Here is a 15,984-nt window from a genome sequence, read left to right on the forward strand (position 1 = left end):
AATGGGTCACATCTTGAGTACTGCATATAGATCTGGAAGCCTCCAGTCTGGAATCCAAATCCAAATCGTAGGATTTGGATCTGTTGGAATGGAGTACAGAGAAGAGCATCAAGGTTGGTGTTGGGAACAAAAGGGTGCTCTGACCACAAAAGGCTTCAGTTCTGCAAACTGTAGTGCCTGGAGAATAGGCACCTGTGAGGAGATCTGATTGAGGTGTTTAAAGCTTTGAATGGATTGGATGAACTCAATGCTGATGGTATCCTTTCTGTTGCTCATGCTACACAAAAGGCGATATAAATTTAAACTGAGGAAGGATGGTTGCAGGATAGATGTTTGGAAGTTTGTCTTCAGCCAGAAGGTAGCTGATTATTGGAACAAACTTCCATCTGGTGTTGCAGAGGTGGGTAGTTTGACCCAAGACAAACTAGGCAAACTGTTAGAGGGGATGGACGGGTGTTTTGGGAAACGGGTAGCGGAGAGTGAAATTTAGTTAAAAGAACTATGCTTTACTACATTTTATTTTTTATCATGGGGATCATTTTGATCAGGGAGTGATCCCCAAATGATAGTATAATGAAATACCAAGTGTGAGACCATTTAATAAACAAAGTAATGCCAACTAAACTGGGCTATGACCGGATTATTATCGACCAAGATATGAATGCAAATGCCACTCTTCCTATGGCCATTTCAGTGCTTTTTGTTACCTCATCAGTGAAGAGTATGACTAAAAGACCTAAAGAAAAGGTTGTATTAACAAACTCCTGTTCTGTACCTGGTGGGCACAACATTTAAATCTGCATAGAAGAGAAATCTTGACCAATATGAAAAGGAATTGGGGTTGGAAGACTCAGTCCTTGGTTTATGACTGAAAAGACTACCGAGTTAGTATTAGTAATGGCCGCATGGTGCAAGAAAGCCTATGGCTTATGCTGCACAAGCCAAAAAAAAAAAAAAAAAAAAAAAAAAAACGAATAAAACAATGATAAAAAAACCAAACTAATAATTAATAAAAGAAAAGGAAATTAAACCTATCATCCTATGTGTTTCCCTCACCCGACGGTACTATCTAGATGACCTTTGAATTTCCCCAAACTGTCAGCCTCTACCATCCATGCAGGCAACTTATTCCAGTAATTTATAACTTGCTGGCTAAAATAAAATTTCCTGCAGTCCAATCTAAATATCTCCCCCCGTAACTTGAATTTTATGTCCCCTAGTTCTAGCATCATTTATAATCTTGAAAATTTCGTCCTCATTCATTTTGCTGATGCCTCTCAGAGCCTTAAACACCTCAATCAAATCTCCTCTTAAGGTGTCTAGTTTCCAAACTCTGCAACCCACATATTCAAAGTCTTTCTTCATAAGGATGCCCTTTTGCCGATCTCACCAGGCGAGTTACCCGTCTTTGCACCTTTCAAGAAGCTCAATGTTTTTCTTTAGATGCAGCCTCCATACTTGAACACAGTATTCCAAGTGTGGTCTAACAAAAGCCTTATATAATGGGATTATCATGTACCTATCTCTACTTGCAAAAGTAGAGATAGATCATTGATAGGACACCATGGGCCTTCCTTGCAAACTGTTTACAATGCTCAGAGAATTTCATGTCTGACCATATCGTAACACCCAAGTCCCTTTCCTCCAGTACTGGGTTTAGTTGAACTCCACCAAGTGAATAAGTTATTTTGGAATTACTGTTTCCCAGGTGTAATACCTTACACTTTGTTGGATTAAAGCATAGCTGCCATTTTTCTGACCATTCCTGAAGTCTATCTAGGTCTCTCTCTTGACAGTGTTCATTAACTACTCTACCAATTTTAACATCATATGCAAATTTAGATATCACGCCCTCTATCCCTTCATCAATGCCATTTATGAAAATTAAAAACAACAGTGGTCCTAATACTGATCCTTGGGGAACCACAGTTCTTATATCAACCCGATCTGAGGAATAGCCATTTATCACAACCCTCTGCCTCCTGCCCTGAAGCCATCCTGCTATCCATCTAAGGATTTTCCCAGTGATTACAACCTGTTCCACAGCATATAAAGCAACCGCTCATGTGGGACAGAGTCAAAAGTTTTGCTGAAATCTAAATAAACAATGTCGAAATTATTCCCTAAATCCAGCTCAAGATATATGATATAGCGAACCAGATTTGTTAAACATGATTTTCCCTTTACAAAACCATGCTGAGTATCCTTGAGAATTTCAATTCTATCCAAATGATCCTGAATTCCACCCTTGATCATTGCCTCCATGATTTTCCCTACTACTGAAGTCAGACTGACAGGTCGATAATTTCCCACTTCACTCTTAGAATCACGCTTATGTATGGGAGATACAATGGCACTTTTCCAATCCAACGGAATCTCCTCGGAGTCTAGTGATGCTCGCATAATTAGCCTCAATGGTTCAATGCACTCACTTGCTGCCTCCCTTAAGATTATAGGGTATATTCCATCAATTCCAGGAGCCTTACCGGCCTGTAGGCTTGAAAGCTTTTTCATTAAATAATCTTGCGAAATTTCAATATCATTAATTACATATTTTTCAACTTTGCTCCCACAATTTCCCATTGCCACAGAAGGTTTTTCATCTGTAAATATTGATGCGAAATAACTGTTGAGTTCATCTGCAAAGGCAGATGGTGTATTTAATACTATCCCTTTCCCTTACGTAAAGGGCCGATCTGGTTTGTCCTGCTCTTCTTAGCATTTATATATGTGAAGAATTCCTTATCTCCCCTGTTTGCTAGCGATTTCTCATAAACTACCTTTGCCTGTCGAACCTTTTCTGTGTTCTATTACAGATCATCTTGTAGCTATTATAGGTTTCAGTACTTTTTATTGCTCTGTAACTTTTCCATGCCACCTTTTTCTGCTCAAGTAATGTGGCAACTTCACTATTCATCCAACTTGGAACCCTCTTTGTGGAGTATTTTTTTAAATGGTAAATACGTATTCAAGGCATCTGTGATTAACGTTTTAAAAGCATACCAAAGTTCAATTGTATTCATTCTCTGTGCAATATCTACCCAAATTAATAGAGGCCATGTAGCACCTTAAGGCATCGTAATTTTGTTTTCTGAAATTATAACCCATTCCTTTGCCTTTTACTACTGCTACCTCTCTCTTCATCATCCACCGTAGAACTCCGTGATCACTTCCTGCTACTGGTTTCTCTACTGTCAGCCCTGTTATGTCATCTGATTCATGGGTGATGATGAGGTCTAGGATATTCTTTTCTCTAGTACTTTCCCTGACATGTTGATAAAAATAACAATCATCTAGTTGATTTAAAAATTTTGTTCCCCATGTTGAGTTTCCTTCCCATTTACTCCAATCAATTAGAGGCAAATTGAAATCACCCATAATAAGACATTGACGCTTACTTGCCCATTCCATTTGCATGCAGAGGCTTTCGTCATAATCTTCACAATCACTTGGTCTGTAGATTACTCCTACTCACATTATACCTTTGTTTCCAACTATCTCACACCATACAGATTCTATACTAGCACGTGAAATGTCTGAATTTGGGAAAGCTATTGTCGCACTCAGGCTGCTTTTGATAAGAAGCTTTACCCCACCACCCCTTCTATCTACTCTATCCTTCCTAAATACATTATACAAGCCGTACTGAAATTCATCATCCCTAATTTCCGGGTGGCACCACGTTTCCGTAAGCCCTATTATGTCTGTGTTACTTGTTTTAACCAGCAGTTCGAATTCGCTCATTTTATTGACGACACTTCTAACATTACTATATAAACAATTAAGACTTACTGTTCTTGTATATTTAACAACTCTAACACAACCCTTGAAATTTTTTAGACTCTCTTCCCTGGCATTAGCTACCCGCTCACTTGAAATGTTTCTGCCCCCAGAACATCTAGATAATATGTCCAGTTGGGGTAACAGATAACACTCTTGAGATATGTACAAGAGTTACTTTGACCAAAATTATCTGATAAATGCGTGTCAGTATTACCCACATCCCCCCTAACTAGCAGTTTCCCTGAACCTTTAAGGTATCCTCAATAATACTGGCAAAAACTTTTGCACCACCTTTGTTTAAGTATATCCCATCTCTACAAAACAAATTCCTTCTACCTACAAGTGTGGGCCTAGCTGATCGAAATTTCCCCCCTAAAGCCTTGCAGAGTCCTTCAAGTCTTGAGTTAATCCACAAGGCTTTTAACATATAACTCCTCCTATCGTGTCAGGGCACAATTGTAGACGTTGGGCCTAGCTCGCGGCATTTCCTCAGCATGGTCCTGTATTTTTCCAACAAATTGTCAGATCGTGTACGTTTAATGTCATTAGGCCCCACATGAATAATAATATTCTTTTTACCCCCCTTAAAATCTGACAACCTGTTGGTGACATCATTAATAGTTCGGGGGTACTCCTTCTGTAGCACCATGAAGTTTCTTGAGCAGCAGCACTGAAACTTTCCTTGGTTGAGAAACAGGAAAACTTTCTGCTGTTGAGCATGTGAAGATAGTAATGATGAACAGTTCTGGTTATCGACAATGGTTCATTTCTGTAACAACACTAAAAACAAACATTGACTCACGGTAGTCCAAGAAAATTCCAAAATCTCTATATAGTACAGTACAAAAACATTATTAACATTAGCATTAGTAGAGGCATATGATGCAAGAAAGCAAGCTAATGCAGCATCAGCCAAAAAAAAAAAAAAACCAGCTCCCATTTCACCCCTCTGTTCGTTCCAAATACCTGTCCAGCTCAGCCTTAAATTTATTTAGGCTACCAACTTCCACAACCAAGGATGGAAGTCTGTTCCACCAGCCAACTACCTGCTGGCTAAAGGCAAACTTCTGTACATCTATCCTACGTCTCTCTTTACTCAATTTCAATTTATGCCCTCTCAGATGATTATTCTGAGCAAGAGGTTGTTGTTGTTTGTTGTTTTGGTTTAGGAGCATTAGCAACTAAGGCCATATTGCTCCGTGATATGTGATAGTCATTCCCTGACCTTTCTGCATCCTCCGTATTTGATGGTGACAGGCTCGAACCCCGGTCTAATCAAGAAGCGTGCGGTACGCACTGCTGCTCCTTCCCACCTGGCTACGGAGGTGCCCTGAGCAAGAGGAAGAATCCCATCAGCATTGAGCATGCTCAAACCATTCAAGGCTTTATACACCTCAATCAGATCACCTCGCAGGTGCCTAGTCTCCAGACACTGTAATTTGCAAAATTTAAGCCTTTCTTCGTAAGAGCAACACCTTATTTGTTCCATTCACTAATCTCGTTGCCCTTCTCTGAACTCGTTCCAATAGCTCTACATCCTTCTTAAAATGAGGCCTCCAGACCTGTATACAGTACTCAAGGTGTGGCATGACTATTGTCTTATACAAGGGGATAATTACCTCCTTATCCCTACTAGAAAAATTCCTGTATATCATTGACAAGACACCATGATCTACTCTTGCAGCCTGTCTGCACTGTTCAGAAAATTTCATATCTGCTTGCACAATTACCCCCAGGTCATTTTTATTCTCTACCACTGTCAGTGTAGTACCACAGAGTTGATACGTTGCTCTGGGGGTGCTGCTTCCCATATGTAGTACTTTACATTTCTCAATTTTAAACTTCATTTGCCACATCTCAGCCCATCTGCTCAACTTTTCTAGATCCTGTTGCAGCAGCATACTGTCATTAGTGTCCTTAACAACTCTGCCAACCTTCGTATCGTCTGCAAACTTGGACATTAAGCTTGATATACCATCATCGATATCATTTATAAATACAGAAAACAACAATGGATCCAACACTAAACCCTGAGTGACTCCACTAATAACATTAGTCCATGATGAGCAGTGTCCATTGATTACCACTCTCTGTCTTCTCCCACTCAACCATCCCTTTATCCATAGCAGCAGTTTGCCTGCAATGCCACACTGCTCCAATTTGTTCAGCAGTCTTCCATGTGCAACTGTATCAAAAGCCTTTCTAAGATCCAAACATATGATATCAAAGTTATTCCCTGCATCCAGTTCCTTTGTGACCACATCATAGTATCCAATCAAATTGGTCAGGCAATACTTTCCCTTAACAAAACCATGCTTTTTCCTAGCTATAACTGAAGTCTTGTCTAGATGATCTTGCAGTGTTTCTTTAACCAGTGCCTCCATTAATTTTCCTGGAACAGAAATTAAACTAACAGGTCTATAATTACTTGTGTTGCCCTTTGATCCTCCTTTGTGAATTGGGGTCACATTTGCACATCTCCAGTCCATGGGTAGCTCCCCTGAATCTCCAAAGAAGCTCTCATAAATATGGCTTACTTCCTTTGCTGCCTCCTTTAATATAGCTGGATAGATCCCGTCCACCCTGGGTGCCTTTTTTTATGTTTATCTTCAACAATTTCTCCTCCATTTTCCTCTCAGTTATTACAAAATCATCTAGCTCACTGCCACAGTTTAACTCACTTCTGGCATTCCCCTCCCTGAATAACTCCTCATGGGTGAATGTATATGCAAAATACTTATTTAGTTTGCTAGCCATCTGAGCAGGATCATCAACAGTTGAACCATCAATATCCAGTGGACTAATCTGATTCATCCCTTTCCTTCTAGAGTTTACATAGGTAAAGAACTCTTTGTTGTTTTTCTTTGTATCCTTTGCCAAGGATTTCTAATAATCTGCCTTTGCCTGCCTAATCTCCTTTGTGACTTGGTTACAGACTAGCTTATATCTATCACAGGCTTCCATGTCACACATTAATTTATATGTATCCCATGCATTTTTCTTCTCTGCTATATGTCTCATTAGTTCATCTGACATGGATTGCCTTTAGCCAGCGAGTGGTTAATTGCTGGAACAAACTTCCATCTGTCGTTGTGGAAGTTGATAGGTTAAATAAATTTAAGGAGGAACTGGACAGGCATTTTGAAGGAATGGTGTGATTTTTTTTTTTGGCTGATGCTGCATAAACTCATACACTTGTTTTCTTGCATCACATGCCACCACTACTACTACATCCATTTAGGCCTAAACCTTGAACAATATTTCTTAGTTGGTATGTAAAGCCTAGTAGCTTCCAAGAAAATTCTCTGAATGCTTCCTGTTTTGAATTTGCTGTTGGTAATATCAGCAGTTGCCCACTGTACAGAATTTAAATACTGTCTCAGACCACCGCAGTTGCCTTTACGAAAGCAAAAACCTTTCCCTTTACCCCTGATGGTAGTTACTCTTTCAGTAAATTCCACTTCAGCATACTGTGATCACTGCCACCTAGTGGTTCCTTTATCTGCAGATTCTTAACGCATGAAGAATCACTACTGTTAATCAGATCAAGAGTATTACTCCCTCCAGTTGCCTCCCGAACATGCTGATGTAGAAAACAATCATCCAATAAATTTACAAAAGCCTTTCTAGTGTGTGAGTGACCAACCCACAAATTCCAGTCAATATCTGGGAAATTAAAATCCCCCATTATAAGACTCTCTGATTTACTGGCCCATTCTATTTCCCTGTACAGTTTCTTATTATACTCATCAGAGTCATCAGGCCTATAACACACTCCTACTCTCAATTTTGATCTCCCAATGCTTATGTCACACCAAACTGACTCGCCACTGCACTGTCCAGCGATGTCGACTGGCTTCACTTCCTTGGATTTTATGTGTTTCTTAACTAATAGCATAACCCCTCCTCCCATCCTATCCTGTCTATCGTTTCTGTACACATTGTACTCCCCAAATTCCAGTTCTGCCTCCCTTATGTCTGTGTGACACCACGTCTCTGATATCCCAACAATATCTGCCATTGATGTTTTGAGCTATACCTCAAATTCATCAAATTTATTTACCAAACTCCTAGCATTGGCGTACATGCAAGTATACATGCACCTGTTCCTATTCTTAGCTACCCTAACACAACCCATGTGTTTACTTGTACTGCAATGACTCCCAGCAGTCTCTGAAATACCCTGCATCTTGTTTTCCAGGCTGCCGCTCATTCCAATAGAAGCAGTGTAAGAATCACTTTCACTTCTGCCAGTGGCTACTGTTAATCTATTAGTCCTTGTATCCCCCCAAAGGGGGGATACAAGGACTAATAATAAAAATTAAAAATAATTAAAAATTTTAAACCATAACATGGTTCAGATTATTGTGATCGTACTATATGAGGTGCTACCCAAAAGTTCCTGAAATGTATTTATAAAATAAATTAGACACCCTGGGTCTTATTCGCCACCATCACCTTCAAAGTAGTCCCCTTGAGAGCGTAAATACCGATCCCATCACTTCTCCCATGGTTTGAATGTGCCCTGAAAGTCCTTCTTCATCTTAGTGTTCAACACCGCCTGCGATTCGGTTTGGATATCCTCTACACTGCCAAATCTTCGACCCTTCAGCTTGATTTTCATTCTTGAGAAGAGGAAGAAGTTGCAGGGGCCTAATAACCAACTCTCATCACCAGTGAGAAAGGCGTCTCCATAGCCAGGTGGGAAGGAGCAGCAGTGTGTAGCACATGCTTCTTGATTAGACCGGGGTTCAGGCCTGTCACCACCAAATACAGAGGATGCGGAAAGGTCAGGGAATGACCACTGCATATTCCCGAAGCAATATGGCCTTAATTGCTAATGCTCCTAAAAAAAACCAAATAACAATAACAACCAGTGAGAACTGTAGAAAAGAAGTTTTGATCACTCCTGGCCTGTTCTTAAAGATCTCTGCTAACTTTCATGCAATGCTGCTTTTGGTCTTCATTCAGTAACTGTGGCATGAACTTGGCCGCAATCCTTCTCATGTTCAATTTGTCTGACAAAATCCACTGACACATGCTGTATGCTGTACGATAGTCTTACAATGCGACAAATGTCGTGGACAGTCCAGTCCATCTGCGGTCTTCATAGATATTTTTCAACATATTCAGGGGCGGTGCTCAATGATGGACGCCTAGAGCAATCGTTGTCATCAACTGACATTCGACCATTTTTAAAATGGTTAAACCAGTAGTAGGTCTGTGTTTGGCCTAAAGCATTGTCACCAAAAGCTTGTTTCAACTTATTATGGGTTTCTACTGCTGTATCGTTAAGAAGGAAACAAAATTTGATGCAAGCACATTGCTCTCTCACATCAGCATCACGACAATTGCAAACTATGCGAAACACACCGCCAAAGAACTGCACATAAATATTCAATGACTCTATCAAGCACGTTGCTCTCTCACATAAGTCATTGCAACAATCACAAACTATGCGAAACACACCATCAAAGAACTGCACATAAATATTCAATGACTCCATCCAGCCCGACACCACGTGACACACTAATTCACAAAGGATGCATGCAGTGTTACCTAGCGTCACAAGTCCATACTAGACGTAGTTCCCATGCAACATTCAAATTTCAGGAACATTTGGGTAGCATCATATTTTGATAAGTAGCATCTCATCAATAATTGAAAGTTAGCTAATTACAAGAGAACTAAAATTTAATAAAAACTGAAAGAAATGGAACAATTCCACTGGTCTACTTATTTTCAGCTCACTTTTATTTTATTTTATTATATTTTATAAAATTTGCTTCCAAATAGGATGAAAAAGATGAATAATCATTATATCATATGGTGACTTACTGTCACAATGTGAAGATTTTATAATGGTATGCATTATGAACAACTTATTACAAGAGGAGCAAACTATGATAATACTGAATAAAATTAAGAAATTAAATGCTTACTTTTTAAAAATGAATTAAAAATTAAATTTTTTCATATCATTCCAATTACTAACCTGTATGTCACTAATTGTGAAACTTTAAAATGGTCTTTAAGGTTGGAACTATCAATTGCTCGTATAAGTGGCTTACAGAGGTGAAGTTTGTTAATCTGCAACAAAAATAAAAAATTATGAAAGACAACATTTTAAAGAGTCACTGTAGGTACAAATGTGCCATACACAATAACAGAAAATACAATAGCAATATAAGTGCATTAATAATATACTGCATTGTTATTTTCCACTTTGCAATCAAAATAATATCAACAAAATATTTATAATCAAAGTACCATAAGAAAGCATACCATAATTGTATTTACTGGTTTTGCAGATGCATATTCATTTCTTATATATCATACCATCCTATTGCTAAGACTGCTCTTAAAGTCTTTATTTTAATCTTAATGTTACGTATTCAAATTTGTCAGCAAGTACAATTTCTATATTCAGTTAATATAAAGGTCAACTAAGTTTGTCTTCAACAATAAATCTTCTTTCTGTTAATTTAAGTCACATGATTAGTTTGCACATCAGAGCACCAAATCTACTGAATCTACCTACAGCAAACCTGAGCAACTGAAAATCAGCCATGCTGATATAAGAAGCCTGTTTAATAGAAAAACTTTTGAGCATGAAGCAAGTAAGAAACAGAATGCATAATTTAGTAATTTTAAAGAAAGCAGCAAGAGAACGCACAATACCATTAAAGCTGATTATGAGGCTTCATCCAACTCAAAGGTGCATACCTTGGATTATAAAAGCACCAATGAAGTGCCAATCCATAAGAATGGTCCAAAGAATTAAACTGGTAATGACAAACCAACTGGTTTAACTTCAGTGATATGGTAAACCACAGAAGCACTGATTAAGAATTCAATACAAGGCCATATAGATATTAATTAAAGAAATACTGAATATAAAATTATTTTGCATTTCGAAGAGCTGAATTAAATAAAAAACAGTACAGAAAGAAAGGGGTTTGGGGTTATAATCCAGACAAATGTGAAGTTCTGTGTGCAGTATACACCAGGGCCTCCTCCTTGCCACTTGTGTGTATAAGGAGGAGTTCCTAGTGTCCTGTAAGTGATTTATCAAATAATTCCTTGTAGCAATAGTATAAAAAGACAATTGTGATACTGCACTTATAATACTGTGTCCAAGTGTGGAGACCATAACTAAGAAAAGACACTGAAGTTTTTGAAAATATTTAAATCAGAATGAGTTTATTCTAATAATCTCACCATGTCTGGTGAAGCTGGTTATATAAGGAGAGAGGAGAAACTTTGAATATGAGGGATAGAGAGCTTGGTAATTACATACCTCTCTGGAGGTGAAAGGGGTCTAATGTTTAACTGATGTTCATAAGGCTTTGAGAAGGGGTAGTAAAATGAATTAAGGAGAAATTTTCAAGGTTTTAAATAATGCTAAAACCAGAAAGCATAAATTCACACTAAGGGCAAAGATTTAGAGACTGGATTGTAGGAAATTTGTTAATCATTAATCACAGAAACAAGTGGCCTTGGTGGATAGTTAAGGGCAATGATTTTGGGGAAATTAAAAGGCACGATCACACCCACGGGTTTATGAGAGAGAGTGGCAAACACTAACCAATCAATTGGGGGGGGGGGGTGCACAATTAGTAGAGAGAATTCCAGGTGTAATAAACTACAAATTTCAAAAGAAACCTGTAAAATCACAATATGGTAGTACAGTCCATATTCTACATATAGTCATGCTTGTGTTTTTGCGAGCTTACTAGTAAAGACTGGTAAGCAATACCCTTCACTGGCTGCATAGTGCACATTATGTGATACTAGCATCCTACCAGAAAGTAAACCACTGCTAACAAACACTCTGATATGCCTTGGCATGTGAATAGCATTGATGTACCTTGCAAGTTTATAATCTTATGTATGTTTTCTACTCATATTATGCCCTTCGTTATTCATCAAGACTTCTTTCTGTGGGCACCCAAGAAAGGCTTGGTGAGTACTATGGTGCCCACAGACACTGTGTTGGGGGGGAAAATGCCCTACAAGGAAAGAATACAGAAGAAGGCACATAGCAAATTTTGTACCTCGTGGAGAGATCTGATTTCTTTATGACTATATGTCTCCAATTAAAAAGTAATCAATAATGCAGATCAAAACTGAAGGACATGCTGAAGGCAAATTAAATTTCACATCAACATAATTCCAGCAGATATTTCAATATATAAATTTCATTTTTTTCATTGCACAGGTCAACTAGTACCCTCATTAGAGAATTAATAAGGGTGCTAGTTGATAAATTACTTCTAGTGTGCTAGGATTAATTCACCATCTCTTCATAATCTAGTTTAAACAGAAACAGGGTAGAGTGAATTCAACTGTTATATATAAATGGAATAAATTGTAGATATTCGCACAGGTGATTACATTAATTAAATCATTACTTTAATCAGATTTACCTAAAAAGTAATATTCAACCCAATATTCTACAGTGCATTCACACCTTTGTAAAACCAAGAGTAGAAGACATCTTAGTAGCCAAGACAGAAATATTACAACTATAGTACATTTCTGCTATGTGTAATATGCCCACTCCTTCATTACTTTTACAGCTCAGAATTCTGTTTTTGCTGTTCACATTTTAGTAGCAAAGAAGCTGTTGTTTACTGGGCATAACTGGTTGGATGTATTAAAGTAACAGTAATAGTAGGTGCAATTGATGCAAGGAAGCAAGCTTATATACAGCATCAGCAAGAGAAAACTACCCACTTCATCTGTCTATCCCATCTAATAAATTTTTTAATGCTTCCTTAAATTTATTTCAAACTATCCACTTCCATAACACCAGATGGAGGTCTATTCCAACAATGAATTACTCTCTTCTGAAAGAAGATTTCCACATATCTATCCCACAGCCATCCTTTTTAAAATTTATATCCCCTTATGTATGTTTCTGAGAAAGAGACGACATCATCTCATTTACTCAATCCATTTAAATCCTTAAATACTGCAGTTAGGTCTTTTTGCAAGTGCCTAGTTTCAAAGCACTGCTGAAATTTTCAGAACTAAAGTCTTTTATGGTAATTTAAGGTAAGAGTATCCTTTTCTGTATTTGTGACCAACAGAGAATGTAATATGTCTGATGAATCAGTACTGGCCATCTTCCATCAGCACTTGGGCATGTCAAAAGGCAGTTCTTGCTGGATAGAGGTGTGTGAAGAGTTGGTTCTTGCTGGATAGTGTTTATGAAGAGGTGTGAGTGTCCTTGGACACTCACACCTCTTCAATTCATCATTTGTATCCAGAAACAAAAAAGGAGTTCATGTGATGGAAACACCATGAGTTCTTACCACCCAAAAAATTCAGGACTGAATCCTCCTCCTGGAAGATCATGACCACTAATTTTTGGGATGTCGAAGATCTTTTTTTTGATAGAATATATGCCACATAAAAAATTAGGCCATGTTTTTTTTATTGTTGAGATAGATAAAACTTTGAGTGACCTTTGTAGTACTTTCTATGCAATACCTTACTCAATTCACCACATAAGCATTTAATTAAACAAATAACAGTGAAAAAATACAAATATATATAATAATATAATAAAATATATCTCTCAGTGTGACATATTTAAGGAAGGGATGGAGGGTAATATCCCCAAACACACACACAATGGAACTTTTGACTCACTGCTTTCATTCGGCTTTTTATTACTTATTAGCTATCCTTATGTAGAAAATCAGTCTCTTGATTTTTATAACTCTACTTTTTCCATAAGCTTTAAAAGCTTGCTTATCACAGATAGCTTTATGAACTGACCCCATCAACCAGATGATAATAAAGTTAGTAGATCCAGCATTAACTTATTATAACAATTTTAGCCATTAAATATGCATACCTTGAAATAAATTTTAAACAATTGGTTCACTAAATTAAGCGTTCCCCATCTCTTTGAATCATCTTGAGAAGAGCGACTATAAAGAAAACCACAAAATTTATATAATAAAAATTTTTATGCATAATAAAAAAGAACAAGAAAGAAAATCTAGGATTTCAAAGGAAAATATTAAGTTACTTCTTCCTTTGAAATTTAAATAAGAATAAAATTAATTAATTTATAAATAAATTAAAAATAGTAAATATAAAGACTGAAAATATCCATTTGAAAGTTGCTCATTAGTACTTGCATATTAAAGCACAATTGTACTGTAGAGGGAACCTATCCAAAAACCAGACATTTCTAAGAATATTCAATTAAATTCTGGATGATTAGTGCCAAACCAATTCATTTGAATTTAGTGCCTAACTAGTTCTCTGTGAGGTTGCTATTCGGTGCATGGCACAGCACACCAAATTTTGATCTTGTGCAATAGGAAATAGAGTGGTGTTTAGTCATGCTGTACTACAAAAATTTTTAGATACATATTTAACTTACTGAAAAGGCCAATATAGAAATAGAGAAAGATAATGATAACACAGGTTGCATGAAATGAGCACAAAAATTAATCTTTAAAAATTCTGAAATGAATATGGAGAGAGATCTAAATATATGATTATAAAATAATTTGCAAGCAACATGAAATACAAGTAAACCAAATATATGAATATAGCATATAATGGATAAGTTAAGTGAAAGTACTGTCGCAGTTAGAAGTCATACAGTAGGCTGTGTTGTGAAAGCAGTCATAGGTAATGGAAGGGATTTATAAAATAAAAGAGCAATATCTTGTAGGTATATACACACAAACACACACGGAAAAGACAGTGACACAAGACAACAGACTCTAATAGAAGCAAATGGACTGCACCATAAGAATAAAAGTTTGGGCGGTGAATGCAATCAACAGTCTATTCGTGGGTATGTGTACAGCTAATGTTCCATGTGATATGCATGGAGGAAGCTACAATATTACAGATTTTCAGTGAGTCGTGATTGTTGGTCTAAGGCAGTGAAAAGGTATACCTATAGTTGAAACAGTACATATAGTTGGTGAACCAGTAGTGGTAGAAAAGGAGCAAATCTATTAGATTGCATAAAGCTCGTGATATAAAATTGATGGTGGATGAACAGTAGTACAACTGACCACAGGATACAACATGGGAGAATCCAGTCCGGAGCATCTTGCAGCAGGACTACTCAATATACTCTCCATCTGATGGGATATAAAAGCAGACAGATGATTTAACATCCCCTTATGACTGCTTGTCATTAGACATCTGTGTTTCACTTGGTGCCACAAACACTGTAGCTGGACAACAAATAACTGAAACGTGTAGTAGTTAGATAGATCATGTTTCCTTTTGTATTATGGTCAGAGGGGGTATGTGCATGGCAATGCCACAAACAAAAAATAAATTAAAAAAAAAAAGAAAAACCTTTCAATCACTTATGATTTTACCTCATCAGAAAAGTAACCACCCAATTCCACCTTGAACTTTGCTGAACTCTCTGCCTTGGTCACCTCATGAAGTAATTTATTCAAATAACTTACAAACGGTAAGCCTCAAGAGACCTAGCCATCTGTTACTTTCTAAGATTTTATATTTGTGCCTTCTGGTTCTTGCTGGAATCATAATTCAAATATTTTTTTATTTTAATAATTAGACAGTATGAATCACAGCTGTAATACTCAATACGTTCTACGTTGATATTAATGTTTGTAAAATAATAAGAAGAGTTTACCTCAATATAGTACGTAGAACACTTCCGTATGATACACTCCAGAAATTAAAATGAAAAAATCAAAAACTTACATTAGAGTAAAAAACAAATAATTAAAAACCAATTTAACACAATTAAAAATCAAATTAATGCAATTAAAAATTAAAAAGAATCTAATGAAAATATTCAAAAACGATTTTCCTTCCTGAAGCTGACAATGCTTTTCGACCGTATGTCGTGACCACAGGAATGAAAATTACCAAATAGGGCTGAACCTTAAACTTAAATAGTTTTCACGCATGCGCGTAAAGGTCCACGCATCGGAGATCAAATATGACCACCGAACATTAATAGAATTCTCGTGTAATTTAATTTCTACTGTTTCTGCAATTAATAGTCGCGTATAATTACGTTGAACATTAAGTATTTTGGCCTCATTAAATAAAAAAGTATGCTTTTCGTTAATGGCATGAAAGGTTAATTCTGACGCTGCTGAACGAGAAGCACGAACTGAGGCTTCATGTTGATTTACACAAATATTCAGAGAAAACCGCATCGAACCTTGGTAA

General features: G+C 37.1%; 1 protein-coding gene across 1 annotated transcript in view; it reads right to left on the reverse strand.

The window, feature by feature from the left end:
- PCID2 (PCI domain-containing protein 2) overlaps positions 1-15,984 on the reverse strand; it is a 138,400-nt gene that overhangs the window by 58,246 nt on the left and 64,170 nt on the right. The window contains exons 8-9 of the mRNA XM_090375136.1: positions 13,652-13,727; positions 9,779-9,873 (exon numbers count right to left, since the gene is read on the reverse strand). Coding sequence (XP_090231262.1) covers positions 9,779-9,873; positions 13,652-13,727 — 171 coding nt within the window. The remainder of the gene's footprint in view (positions 1-9,778; positions 9,874-13,651; positions 13,728-15,984) is intronic.

This window comes from Mastigoproctus giganteus, chromosome 6, assembly GCF_048544385.1.
Source record: "Mastigoproctus giganteus isolate SK-2022 chromosome 6, ASM4854438v1, whole genome shotgun sequence".
NCBI classification, from domain to species: Eukaryota; Metazoa; Arthropoda; class Arachnida; order Uropygi; family Thelyphonidae; genus Mastigoproctus; species Mastigoproctus giganteus.